Below are 14,701 nucleotides of genomic sequence, written 5' to 3'. Positions count from 1 at the left end.
CTGAAATTATCAACGCAACTGTCAAACCCATCTTTCCTAGTTCACGTCCTTCATGGTTCTCTCTCATTTTACACATGCGTGTGTAACATCGCAACAATGTTGGGTATGAGATAATAATGGCATCCACATGGATAATATGACATAATCCAAGTTGAATTTGTATAAGCGGGTAAGGAGGGATTGTTGAAAGAATTGTTGTACACAAGAGTTTATGATGGTTGGGCACTTAAATCGAATCACTTAAACCGATAAACCCACCCAAGTTTTAGAACCAAAACCTGGAACTCGCAAGGGAGGTGATAGCCCGATATATATATCTGAGGTGAACAAAGTCGTATGGGCACAGAAAGGCCCCTTCGAAGGCAGTGGTGGCCTCTTTGTAACTGAGCAGTATAGGTAGGGTCTTTAGCGGACGGCACGATCAGTACATTTGTTGTGAGTTGTGTGCGGCCACATTGTATAGCCTTTTCTGTAAAAAAAAACTCTCCTAACTAATGGGAAAGGAACATCTTTTTGGGAAATTAATAATAATAATAATAATAATAATAATAAAAAATCAACCAAACTAAACCAAACCATTTAATTGCATTGGAAGCGATAAACCGTTAAAACCATGGGTTAAGAGTGAGGTTGAGTTTGAGTTTGAGTGGAAAGCGGGGCCAATAGCTATTTGTAATGGTGCCCAATTCCATTAGAGCGGAGTGGGAGTTGGCACTAGGACTCTGGGTAAGCTGAAGAATAGAAGAAGTCAAAAGCGTAATGTGACTGACACAACAAACACTCTCACCTCTTTTTTCTCAACCCACTCTTTTCTTCTTCTTCTTCTTTCTTTTGTCTCTTTACGTGGGAACCAAGTTTCTTTCTCCATTCTTAGGAAACAAATTAAATGAATAATGAATAAATGAATAAATAAATAAATAAATAAATAAATAAATAAATAAATAAATAAATAAATAAATGAATAATGAACCAAAACAAAACAGAAAAAGATGGTCTGCCTCATCAAGCTCTCAGAAATCGTGTGAATATCACACACACATATATATACATATGTATGTATGTACAGGATTACTAGACACACACACACACACACACACACACACACACAGAGTAATCAGAATTAGATTTGTGTGTTCGTTTAGCCATGGCGGGGAGGAACCAGGAAACGCACAAGCTCCAATTGCTGTACGTCTGGGCTAGCCCTTTCGCTCAGAGGGTGCAAATCGCCTTAGCTCTGAAAGGCATCGAGTATGAGAAGCTCCCACAGGATTTGTCTCAGAAGAGCCCCCTCTTGTTGGCTTCCAACCCTGTTTACAAGAAGATCCCTGTGCTCCTCCATGGCGACAGAGCCATCTGTGAGTCCTCCATCATCATTCAATACATCGACGAAGCTTTCCATGACCACCATCATCATCAGTTTCTCCCGGAAGATCCTTATGGCCGGGCGACCGCCCGATTCTGGGCCGATTTCGTGGACAAGAAGGTTAAGCACAATAACCTTCTGTAACACCAAAACTTGTCTTCATCTAGACTCGCTAGATTTACTGAAATGTTTGATGATTCATTGTCAGAACGAGACCGTTCTTGTTGAAAATCTCACTAGATTTGCTTTTGCTAGAGCTCATGATGAATCTCTCTGGATGCTTCCTGGTTACAGATATTCGAAGGACTATTTGGGATCCTGAAGTCACACGGTGAAGAAGCACAACAGGCGGCGGCCATAGAGAATGCATTGGCTTGTTTCGAGACGTTGGATGAAGCATTGGGGAAGGTATCAGGAGGTTTTCCATTCTTCGGAGGAGAGAAGATGGGGTTCGTGGACATAGTGTTTGCTCCCTTCGTCTGTTGGTACCCGGCCATGGAAGCTGCGACAGAAGGCTTTAAGTTCCCATTCCAGGAGAAGTACCCTCACCTCCATGCTTGGCTCGATGCTTTCAGGAAATCATCGGTCGCCTCCGTTCTACCCGAACCGCAGAAGATCATTGATTTCTCCATCAATTTCATGAGAAAGAGGGCTGTATCATCAACATAGCTACTGCTTAATTCTGCCTGGTTCAATCCGGGCAATTCTGCTTGGTTCAATCCCCCCAAATGAAATGAAATAAAAACAAAACAAAACAAAAAAACAATAATGTGATTGATCTGCTTTTAAGTCTTTTGCTGCTGCTTTTGCATCAAGAAAGAAAATGTTGGTTTTCTTGTGGTTGTACTATGCACTATATTGGCCATTGCTTTTTCAAATGGGGCACCTAAATGCTATTATTGTAGGCAAATTTTCATGCTATGGATTGCGTTTCCAAAATTGTGAAGCCATTTACTTATTAAGAGCAAACTCAATAGCAATAGTGTGCATGAATTAATCGAAAGCTACTATGAAGTTTTTATGCACGGAAGGCAAGAGAGCAGGGAACATTGGTCCAGTAATAAAAATAAAATAAAAAAGGAAAAAGTTTGTGATAAATTGTGGGAGACCTCTACCTTTTTCTACTATTTGGATGAGTACTTTATGACTCACCGACTATACGCACACCACACCCTTACAACCTCATTAGAGACTTAATAATACAATCTTTTAGTCTATTATGACATCCTAGTTTCCACTTCTCGGTGGTTGTAACCTCATCTTCATCCACTATTATTCGCGTTCAAGAGGTACGAGTATTATTTTGTGGTTCCAAAGGTGCACCACCACATTATGAATAACCATTTGCCGAAACTAGATACAAAAGCTATCAATATTTGGGTCTTTCATTGTTGACATCTCCATTCATAAACATCTGTAGGACAAGATATCTCAAATGGGTAGGGAAGAACGGGGAACTCATGGTAACTCTCCAGTAGCAATGTGGGACATTTGAACCTTAATGAAAAATTGAATCTAGCCTCTGTATCCATAACTTCTTTCCACCTTGGGTCTAGAAATCCTTCACCTGCAAAACTTGAGTTCTCCATCTTGGATCTAGAAATGCTTCACCTACAAAACTTGAGTTCTCATGGCTTTTGTTATGTACACATAATGTAGGCGAGGGTAGGTCACTAATATTTACATAAATAAAAGGCAAGTTCATTAATGTTAGAAAGGGCGATTGGATAGAAAGAGTGACAGGTGCATGCGCTATCATGATCTTGACAACCAATGAATGGGGAGTCTTTTAGAAAGGCACATCTATGCAATGGGCTTAAGAAGAGGTATAAATATGAGGTTTAGCCACCCTCATAAGTACATTAAGTCGGAAGGTTATTGTCTTAGACACCGGTGGTGTGGGCTAGGCTTTCGTCACGATGATCGTGTTAATTTCTATTAAGGTATTAGTCATCCTAATATTCAGCAGTATGGGACGTTGATGGTAGGTTGGTTATGTCTTGATCATAGCTCGGGGGTGGTCGGGTGGACCGAGTTCTTCTATCCAATCTATTTACCTTGTTTTTACTTTATTTTGGTCTATTGATTAGTAATAAACTCTTCACAGTTTTCGAGGAAATATAATGGAAGAGCTAGATTATTTTCACAACCCTTACTACTCGACAATGCATGGACATTCATAGTTCCAAAGAGTCCAAGGAAGTCTATCACTTTGGATTTCATTACTGATCTCCCCCATAAACGAGAACATTGGCAAAATAAGGGGTAATCTTCCAAATATTTTGATGCCATTCTCAATGTTGTCCCCCCATAAACAAGAACATTGGCAGAATAAGGGGTAATCTTCCAAATTTTTTGATGCCATTCTCAGTGTTGTTAGGATACAGTGACATAAAATATATAGTTGGTGAGGATTAAACCTACAGCCTCACCCAACAAGATGTCCTGCTCAACCATTTTGATATAAACATATATTTATATATAATATACTTGATCTAGAAATACTCTCTAGTTACGTACCTCTAGAAAGTTATGCATGTACTTTAGCTCATAATATAAATCGGTAGAGCAGAGAGCCAAGATAGAATCGTTGAGTGAAGAAAAACTCTGTTTCAAAAAGGGGGGGAAACAGAGAAAACGATGGTTGTAAATTTTGCCTCTCTCATAAGGGTTTTTCTCACACACCCTATATCTAGTAAAGGGGGAAAATAAATTAAAGAGTAAAACAAGAGCACATGCCATTTTGGCCTTTTCACACTATGTACATGTCTCTATGTACATATAACAATCTCCCTCTAAAAGGCCTAAACTAAGAGTGCGAACAATAGAAGGTTGAACTATACAAGGCATATACCTCCCACCTGATGGGCATGTTACATAAGGCACTTGGTGATCCCCATCAAGTGACAACAATGCCCCAATGCATCTTCTGGTGAGGCCTTGGTCAATGCGTTTGCACCATTTTCTCGAGACACAACCTTCTCAAGGCTAATGCAACCATTAGCTAAGCATTCATGAATGAAATGGTATCGCGCTCCAATGTGCTTGGTCTCTCCATGATATACTGGGTTCTTAACCAAAGCAAGGGCACACTAACTATCACAAAACAATTTGGGTACATGTTGACGTATACCCATGTCACTAGCTAATCGAGACAGCCAAATTGCTTCCTTACATGCCTCCCTAGCTACAACATACTCAGCCTCTATAGTTGACAATGCGACACATTCTTGGAGATGAGATCTCCAAGCAATGGCACCTCCCATAATTTGAAAAATGTACCTTGATGTAGATTTCCTACTATCAGCACATCCAACATAATTTGAATCTTTGTATCCGATGATAGATAAAGACATCACCTCTACCCAATCATAGACATTTATCTTTAGTGTCACGCAGATATCTCATTATCAACTTGAGTGCATCCCAATGTTTCTTACCAGGATTTGACATGAATCGACTTACCGCTCACACTGCAAATGCAATGTCTGGTCTAGTAGCCACCATGGCGTATATGAGACTACCAATTGCAGATTGATAAGGAACCTTGGTCATGAATTCCTTGTCCTCATCAGATGTGGGGCAATCACATGTGCTCAGATTTACATATGTAGGCAATGGAGTGCTCAACGGCTTTGCATTCTCCATATTAAACCTCTTGAGTACTTTGGATATGTACTCAGCCTGAGACAAATAAATGCATCACTTACTCCTATCACGAGTAATACTCATACCAAGAATATGTTTTGCGTCTCCCAAATCCTTCATGTCAAAAGTCTGGTTCAAGTTTTTCTTCAACAAGGATAAGTCATCCTTGTTTTTACCAACGATAAACATATCCTCAACATAGAGTATCAACATAATGGAACTCTCATTTGAACATTTTTTCGAATAAAGACAAGGATCCTCATTACTTCTAGTGCACCCTTGAGTCTTCATAAATGCATCAAACTTTTGGTACCAAAATCTTGGGAACTGCTTAAGCCCATACAAGCTCTTCTTGAGTTTACATACCAAGTGTTCTTTTCTTGAGACTTCATAACCTTCTGGTTGTTCGATATAGATCTCCTCGTTAAGATCCCCATGCACGAAAGCAGTCTTTACATCCATTTGGACTAATTCTAAGTCCTGATTCGTAGCTAACGCAAGCAACATATGCAATGTAGTCATCTTAACTACATGAGAGAAAATTTCATCAAAGTCAACTTCTAGTTCTTGCTTGAAACCTTTTGCTACCAAGTGTGCTTTGTACTTTGGTGAAGTTCTATCATGTGTATATTTATACTTGTAGACCCACTTGCATGGTAATGCTTTCCTATCCTTTGGCAAAGGTACTAAATCCCAAGTACCATTCTTATAAATACTGTCCAATTCACTTTGCATGGCATGCTCCCACTTAGCATGATCACTAGCCAACATAACTTCTTTATAGCAAGAGGGTTCACCTTGTGTCTCTTGTTTGTTCTTGTTGTTCCATCCATCTTGTTGGATGAAGACAGTTGCCAAGGTTGTTGCTTTGATGCTTGTGTATTCTTTTAGGGATATCTAGGGAGGTTGTACCCACTTATAAACTGAGTTATAGTGGAAGTTTTGATACTCTAAGGGTCCTGTGGTTTTTCCCCGATTTAGGGTTTTTCACGTAGAAGTCTCGTGTTCTATTGCATTTATCATTTTCTTGTTGAATTGGCTATTATTTCTTGTTAACTTGCCCATCAAATCCTGTCAGTGATCTTGCCATTGTCTATGGACAATGGTTGTGTGTTTGATTGATTCCGATTCTGATTCCGGTATTACAAATCATGGTTTCTTAAAGCTTAATCATAATCATGAGACTTTTCCACTAAAGTGTGTATCCGTCATCGAGCATGGGCAAAGAGTTGTTCATACCCATTTGAAAACAAATTGTGGTAGTGAGGATTTGAGAACCCCAATCAATTGAGCAAAATTCAGGGAAGAAGCTAGAAGGTGGGACATTTAGATGGCGGGTGTTTATGATGCAAGTTGGTGATGAAACAACTAGCCCTTGGTGTTTTCCTACACGTTTCTCTTCATACTTTCTTGAAGTATGTAATTGAGCTAGAATTGGGCCATCATTTGGTTAAAAAAATGATCAACATTGACGTGAAGGTTGAATAGTTCTAAATTGGGATGGCCACTATCAAATGGGACTGGTTGATGGTGTTGTAAACGTAGATGAATTAGGGGGAAGGTTAATAGGGAGGCATTGCTTAAGAAGTGTGTCTATGGTTACTGACTCTCTAAGATAACATCGTGGAATATGTAAAAGGAATGTTCGTACGAGTTGTAGTCAAGGTATACATAGGCAGGGAAAAAGAATGGAGATATGGATGGGGAAGGGGATTCGTCTGAGTTGTGTTATCGTTAGTGGTGTTAGTAGGGTTAGTGCGATTGTTGAGATGTGAATTAGGGGCTCTAAGGTGGGGTTGACACCAACCATCATGATTGGTGTGGCCTACATGTTGTTGCCATCATCATTGATGTGTGAGTGTAGTAGCGCTTTATAGTGTGGTCATCTGTTGTTTGCTTCCTTTTTTGTCCTTTGTGGGTTATTATCATGAAGATTTTTGTGTTAAATTTGTGGTGGTTTTTGTATCTTTTAGATATTTCATATTTCGTATTTAATGTGTTAATTTTGCTCACTTCTGTGTTCAAATTTTTTTTGTATGTTAATTCTTGGGGGATTTCATTAGTAAAACCTCAACAACATATTCCTTGGCAAGGATTTAGGAACCTTAAAACTCCAAAACAAAGTTAAAAAAAATTGAGAATTCTACATTTTAGATTACTTTGAGTAGTTGTTCTCAAGCAATTTCAGTGAACCAGTGTTTTCGAGAGATTTCGACGAATTGTCATTGGCCAACATCAATCCTCGGTCTACTTCAAACAATCCTTTGTTTTGAGCAACTTTAATGAATCATCATTTTTGGAGAAATGTCAATGTCGATTTTCTACAATTGGCTCATTGCTTTTGAGAAAGTTTCGGAGAATCATCCTTCTTTGATAAAGTGTAAAAAGGATTGGTACTCAATTTCAATGAACCGTCCGGAAATACAGAAATATAAAACTTCGACAATTGCTCAATTTCGACACAATTCCGATGAGCCATGAAGGCATTGTTATTAATATTAAATGTAAAAAGACAGACAATAGATGAGATTCATACAAAAGAATTTTGCTAAGGAGAACTCAAGCCATTCCCATTTCTTGGATGATCATAAAGACAAAAAAATCTGGATTTGGCACATATTGAGAGATTCAAACTTGTTCAAATTGAGTCAGCACAAATCACACCATATTTTAATCTGGGAGTGGAGCAACAATCCTTTCCCAGACCTTTTACTTAGACAATCAATTAGCTATGAGATAGCTGCCTTCCGAAGGACATTGATCGCGTATTCGGTGATCTTTTCTGGTTCGGGTAGAACCACAGACACAGAGGATTGCTTGAAAGCATCGAACCAACCATGGAGATGAGGATACTTGTCTTCGAAGGGGATCTTAAACTCTCCTGCAGCTTCGATCGCAGGGCTCCAACAGACGAGCGGAGCAAACATTATGTCTACAAACCCTATGTTCTCTCCTCCGAAGAATGGCAAACCTCCTGATACCTTCCCTAACGCCTCGTCCAAAGTTTCGAAATAAGCCAGTGCATTCTGTATTGCTGCCTTTTGTGCCTCACCTTGTAATAGCAGGATCTGGATTAGCGCATCAAATACCTGCAAACACCACATGATTCATTAGAAGTAATAGCAAAAGGCAATGTAGTAGTGAGACTTTTTGGTGTAGAAGATTAATAACGATGATTAATTTAATTTAGCAAACGTTAACCAAACAGTTTAGAAGATTAAGTGCGATGATTGATTTAATTTAGCAAGAATTATCAAACAGTTTAGAGAGAGCTTTTGTCAAAAGAAAATCTCTCTTTCCAGTTTAGACGTGGCTCTACATGGAGACAATATCTGGTTACAGAAGATGATTATGCTTAACCTTCTTGTCCATGAAATCGGCCCAGAATCGGGCGGTCGCCCGGCCATAAGCATCGGCGGGAAGGAACTGATGATGATGGTGGTCATGGAAAGCTTCGTCGATGTATTGAATGATGATGGAGGATTCACAGACGACTCTGTCGCCATGGAGGAGCACAGGGATCTTCTTGTAAACAGGGTTGGAAGCCAACAAGAGGGGGCTCTTCTGAGACAAATCCTGTGGGAGCTTCTCATACTCGATGCCTTTCAGAGCCAAGGCGATTTGCACCCTCATGGAGAAAGCGCTGGCCCAGGAGCACAGTAACTGAACCTTCTGTGTGTCCTCGTGCTTCTGGGCCATGGCTAAATCAGAGAAGAAAAACACACAAGACGCTCACCTGATCCTACTTTCTAATTCTAGGTCTCATGAGTCTCTCTCTCTCTCTCTCTGCTTTAGACTGTCTTTTTTAAAGCTGTGGATTGGATAAGGAAATTATGGAGGAGGTGTAATTGTATGTGTGTCTTGTGAAGAAAGAGCAGAGCAATCAATGTGTGTGTGAAAGGAAGACAGAACTTATATGAGTCATGACAAACCTTCTTTTGCATTAGGAACTCTGATTTAGAAGAAAATCAGAATTGGGCCATAATGATCTAAAAAACCACAGAGGCTGCCCACACAACTACATTTTACTAATGTCTAAGACCATGAAATGTTGAATTTATGAAAGTATTTTAGCGATCCATCCGCACATCGATCCTTTTGCCTCAAGCCGTGCCCTCGATCTTTTTAATAGAATTTTCGACATCCTTGTCAAACTAAAATATCAAGTGAATTCGAATAGAACTTTGCTCGATCGTGGAAAAACATTACTAGTTGGCGTATGTAGCATGCACTTATTAAAATTTTTATTTTATTTTTTTGTCATTTATTATGACCTCGACGGGATCCCTCATCACATGAACACAACATGGAGTGACATATTTACTCAACACCAATAAAATCTAAAACTTATGCATAGCAAACTTTTCACCAATGCTTTATTGGCAAATTCAGGGCTTTTTATGCATTAGATTAGATTAGATAGTTAGTGATTGTTTGGTGAATAAGCTATCTTGGTTTCTAATGTGATATTCACTTGTCATTAAAATTTCTTGTTTTTTATTATTTATTAGAAATGAGGTTAGGTGAAAGCTAACTAGCTACTTTTATTATTATTAGAACGGAAAGACCACTTTCATTAACATTTAGCACTAATTAGCTACTGTTTTAGTTGTTTGTTTAGTTCATGGTTTTTAAGGTCACATACTTTAATAAACCCTTGAAAAGTTAGGAAATGCTGAAATATTTGAATTTGAGTGAACACTTTGCAAATGGAGTGCTCATACGAGTTGAAGGTTCCCTTGTGTCAATACTAAAATTAAAAATCAACAGATCTTGTTGCTTTTGTTTATTTGTAGAACTTCATCAGCTTTTCCCCTAACTAATTATAAACAATACTTTTTCTGAAGTAATTACTTACATGTTGCATTTAACTTTTTCATAGTTATTAGGGCGAATTTCTTAGAGGCATGGGCACCTTGAGCCACCACAATATGGCTCAAATGTACCTCCATGATTGATATATGAGTAATCATCTTCTTTTGATTTTTCTTTCTTTCGATTTTCTTTTTTCTTTTCAGAAGTAATTGTGGTTGGTGTACCCACACCTTATACTCTAAATCTTCGAAACTAGTGCCTTCATCAAATTTGATAACATTTTCACATTATAAGGGTGTGTGGATAGCCCAAAGGTGGCATAAAACTAGATACAAAATTTATCATCTTTTAGTGTTTCGTTCGTGTCTCCATTCACAAGATCCTTAGGTGGAGTTGTTTGAAGGTGGTAATCAAGAAATGAGACTCGTGGTAAGTCTCGCAAAGCATAATATTTCAAACTTTCATTAGAAATAAAATCTAGAGATTGACCTTCTATCATTTAGGTCCCAAGTATAGTCAGGGGTCACACTATCCAATCAACTACATCCCTTTGCCAACTTTGATGCCATATCTAATTCCGCCCTTTACATGCTCAAGAGTACACAACCTAGCTTGTTAATGGTTCTTCTTTAGATTAACTGGGAGAATTAATTGTAGTTCCACAAAAGGTAGGTTTACTCTAGTCTTTTGCGGACAAATTTAGGAGAGACCCAATCATTGTTGTATATTTGTCCATTCTCCACAATCTTGCATCCTCAGCCTTCAACAACAACTTTAGGTTGACCTCCATGTTTGTTAATTTGGATTTGTGGTTCTCAATCAATGTGGAAGTAAGTGTACAAACATCCATCTCAAACAATTTGAGAATTAGCCATGCTCACTTTGAGCAACAAATATCTCTTTATTCCTTGAATAACAAACAATCTAGCATGAATAGAAACATAACAAACTAGATTTGTCATCTTGACCTTGGAACTTGTCTTCCTCTTGCACTCATTCATGTCTATATAGTAATTTAACTATGAACACAAGATTGTCTACGTAAAACACTAGGCTCACTATCTAGTTCTCTTTAGTTTTGATATAGTGGGCAATGCTCGCTTGACATCTCCTAAATCTACCCTCCATGAGGAATCTATCCACTGGTACCATGGTTTTAATGTTTGGTTCAAAACTCCACACACTATCAAGAACTTGTTTTCTAAACTAGGTATCTCAAACACAATAACTTCATAAATACTTCCTCTTTGAGATAGCCATTTGGAAAAGGAAACTTGACATCCATTTGATATAACAATGTGAACACTAACAAGACCACGTGGACCATTTTGAACGAAGTAGTTTGATGAAAAAAATCTTATTATACTTAACTATTGAACAATCAACTTGTACCCATCTTGTTCTGACTTTTCGCTAGTTAATCCTCTAACTTCACAACTCAATTTAAACTCCTTTCCACCTTGGATCTAGCATTGTGATCTCAAACTTCTACCTTGTTTTCTCTTAATTATTCTCCTCGACCTTTCTAGTCCTATTGTCAAATTTTCAAATTCATGAATTCAACTTATTTTCTTGAAGTCAAATGGCTTGTATTGGAGGCGTCACCCCCTCTACGACAGATCCTTAGCTTGATCCCCACGGCTCACAAAATCCTTTTCTTGAGCCTCATTTGTATTTCCATGACATCATAAGAGCATTGTGTTTTTTCTTTTAAGTAACAAATTTTTTATCAACCATTCTTAAGTTTCTAGCTATAAACTAACTACTTGAGCAAACACTAACCTTGCTCTATGACTTAATCATATTAACATGATTAATGATAATTAATAAAGACTTGAGATACTTCCCACACGTTTGATCACATTCCTTAGAGAATGAAGACATAGTAAATCACCAAACGACTTAGCTTCCATTAATTCCCTTAAGTAATGATAAGCTTAGGGCATGAGATTAAGAAAGTGACTAGAGAGAGAGAGAGACTATAAAGGTTTAAGGATATTGCAATATTTGACTCATTCTCTCTATTTTCCTATATCTCCAATGTATCCTTGAACCATAATATATGAGAGGAGTTGACTAATGGATACCAAACATCCTATATTTCGATGAGTGATTGTTTCTAGACAACTTCATTACGTGGTCAATTTCGACGAATCATTGTTTTTTATAAGCTTTGATCAATTGTCATTTTATGTTTCTTTGTGTTAATTATGGGGGCATCATTCAGTTAGTAAACCCACAAAGCAAGTAATGCTTTGTAGGCAAAGTACCTCCCTCACTCCATTTCACTCTTGGATGAATAGCAACATGAGGCAAATCTGATCAAGACAACCAGAAGAGGGTATTCTCCCATTGCTAATAGCAATTGGAAACAGTTTGGATTGAGGGTGTCAAACTCAAACCATTTAAATCCGAATAGTTTAAAAACTTAAAGTTACTTAAATTGAACCGTTAAAGAGGATTGAAACTCGCAACAAATGATTTTAAATATTTTCAAACTGTTAAAACTTTCACGGTTCAGTTTCGGTGGTCAAATTTCAAATTTTAAATCTTTAAGTATTTCAAATGTATAATTTTATTACTAAAATGTAAGAATTAGAAAAATATTTAAGAAAAGTAATCAAGTTACAAGCTTAAACCATTTAAATTGTTTGAACCACTTGAACCATTTTAACTGTTTAAACCATTGTTTCAAACATTTGAATCGAACCAACCCGAACAGTTGACCCCCCAAAACGGAACCGAACCGTTAAAAAAACCATGAACCTGAACCAAACCATTTAAACCGTTAAGCTGTGAAGCCACGGTTCACGATTCGGATCGGTTCAAATGGAACCGTTGCCAATTGCTAATTGGTAACCAAAGGCCGCATGCACAAATTCGCTAGATTGGCTCACAATTTGCCAAGTCTGAATAAAATCACATCATGTCTTTATTATTTGGGTGTTTATCTAATAAAGACATTTAGGTAATGATCACATCACACTCTTCCGAATGACATTGATGGCGAATTCGGTGATCTTTTCCGGATCGGGTAGGACGGAGGCAACGGCCGATTGCTTGAAAGCATGTAGCCAAGCATGGAGGTGAGGATACTTTTCGTGGAAGGCGAACTTAATGCCTCCCGCCGATGCTTCTTCGATGGCCGGGTACCAACAGACCAACGGAGAGAACATGATGTCCACGAGGCCCATGTTGTGTCCTCCGAAGAATGGCGAGCCTCCTCCCGAAACCTTCCCCAACGCGTCGTCCAACGTCTCGAAACAAGCCATTGCATCATCCATAGCTGCCTTCTGTGCCTCACCTTGCGTCTTCACCACCCTGATTACAGCATCAAGCACCTGGGCAAAGCACCACAAAATGATCCACCAAACAGGTAACTATGCAACCGTGATTTGATTCAGCGGCGCGAAAGAATTTTGGTTTTTCCCTAACCTTCTTGTCCACGAAATCGGCCCAGAATCGGGCGGTCGCCCGGCCATAAGCATCTTCCGGGAGAAACTGATGATGATGGTGGTCATGGAAAGCTTCGTCGATGTATTGAATGATGATGGAGGACTCACAGATGGCTCTGTCGCCATGGAGGAGCACAGGGATCTTCTTGTACACAGGGTTGGAAGCCAACAAGAGGGGGCTCTTCTGAGACAAATCCTGTGGGAGCTTCTCATACTCGATGCCTTTCAGAGCCAAAGCAAGCTCTATCCTCAGAGAGAAAGGGCTGGCCCAGGAGCACAGCAATTGGACCTTCTCCGTTTCCTGGTTCTTCTCTGCCATAGCTAAAGAAGGAAAACACACACATGCGTCTCACGTTATACTCGTTCTACCTCTAAAGTCTCTTGTCTCTGCTTTAAAAGGGCTTTCTTAAAGCTGTAGTGAATAATGGATAAGTACCTGTCGAGAGAGAGAGAGAGAGAAATGGAGAGCTTTGCATTTAATAATTTTAATAGTTTATTGACCAAATGAAACCCTAAATTCTATGCATGGCAAACTTTAAATTGGTCTTTTGCCTTTATTGTCACGTACATATGATGTTCTTTGTATTGATCATGTCTACATTAAGCAATTGAGTGAAGGAAGATCTAAACTCAAGAAAGAGAGATTACTATCCGAGAGTTGGTCATTGCTGGGTTCGTAAAGGAATCAGGGGTTTTTAATGCGATGTCCCCATTTGTTTCCGATTTATTATTACAATTTCAACATGGGTTCCTGTGTATTGATGTTTTGGGCCTTCAATGCTAGTACTCATCCTCGTCATTCTCACTACTGGGCCTCAACACTTCTCAAATGGAGCGTTGAATACCATGGAGAAGGTTTCCTTGTGTCAATCAATAGAAAATTCCAAAAACGGTAGTTTCGCTTGATTTTTTTGCTGGCTGGTTCGTAAGTTTAGAGCATCCTCACATTTTCACCTAAGTATTTATGAACATAATTACTTTTGTTTTTTAAGTAATTACTCCCAATTTCCATTTAACTTTTTCTTACTCATATGGGCAACTTTGTTATAGTCAATAAGACAAATTGTCATGAAAATTGTAGCAAATGGTATAAGAACCTTATGCATGTGAATATTTAAGATCTAACTATGGTTTGAATGCCTGTGACAAAGAGACGAATTATGTTTGATTTGTATTCGTCATTAATTAAACAGTTGCACATGAGTATGGAATCCTAAATATCCCTATGTTAATGCATATGTATTGTGTTAGGGATTTTGGGTCTAACGTGGAGGGAAATTCAAATGACAAATTGAATGCCACAATCAATATTGAAATTGGAGAATGGAGCATAAAGACATTTAAGAATAAAGTTCGACGAGACTCTCTACGTCTTTGTAAGCGTTAAAGATAAAAAGATTTAATATCAAAGGATACTCTC

The 14,701-nt window shown here is 38.5% G+C and overlaps 3 protein-coding genes across 3 annotated transcripts; 1 reads left to right on the top strand and 2 right to left on the bottom strand.

Annotated features, from left to right (window-relative positions):
- Positions 1-1,129: 1,129 nt before the first annotated feature.
- LOC147865197 (putative glutathione S-transferase parA) lies at positions 1,130-2,302 on the top strand. Its single transcript, XM_087317970.1, has 2 exons — positions 1,130-1,483; positions 1,658-2,302. The coding sequence occupies exons 1-2, from the start codon at positions 1,145-1,147 to the stop codon at positions 2,030-2,032; spliced, it is 714 nt and encodes a 237-aa protein (XP_087174096.1). The 5' UTR covers positions 1,130-1,144; the 3' UTR covers positions 2,033-2,302.
- A 5,182-nt stretch (positions 2,303-7,484) lies between these two features.
- Positions 7,485-8,769, bottom strand: LOC147865196 (glutathione S-transferase U19-like). The gene is made up of 2 exons (XM_087317968.1): positions 8,372-8,769; positions 7,485-8,100 (listed from the first exon to the last, which is right to left on the bottom strand). Exons 1-2 carry the CDS (start codon positions 8,708-8,710, stop codon positions 7,741-7,743), a joined length of 699 nt encoding a protein of 232 aa, XP_087174094.1. The 5' UTR covers positions 8,711-8,769; the 3' UTR covers positions 7,485-7,740.
- A 3,918-nt stretch (positions 8,770-12,687) lies between these two features.
- LOC147865195 (glutathione S-transferase U19-like) lies at positions 12,688-13,632 on the bottom strand. The gene is made up of 2 exons (XM_087317966.1): positions 13,262-13,632; positions 12,688-13,167 (listed from the first exon to the last, which is right to left on the bottom strand). The coding sequence occupies exons 1-2, from the start codon at positions 13,598-13,600 to the stop codon at positions 12,802-12,804; spliced, it is 705 nt and encodes a 234-aa protein (XP_087174092.1). The 5' UTR covers positions 13,601-13,632; the 3' UTR covers positions 12,688-12,801.
- Between the last annotated feature and the right edge of the window lie 1,069 nt (positions 13,633-14,701).

Source organism: Azolla caroliniana, unplaced genomic scaffold (assembly GCF_043228905.1).
Source record: "Azolla caroliniana isolate FFs.n. ecotype wild unplaced genomic scaffold, voAzoCaro1.0.p SCAF_4, whole genome shotgun sequence".
Lineage (NCBI taxonomy): Eukaryota > Viridiplantae > Streptophyta > Polypodiopsida > Salviniales > Salviniaceae > Azolla > Azolla caroliniana.
This window is presented reverse-complemented; position numbering and strand designations above follow the sequence as displayed.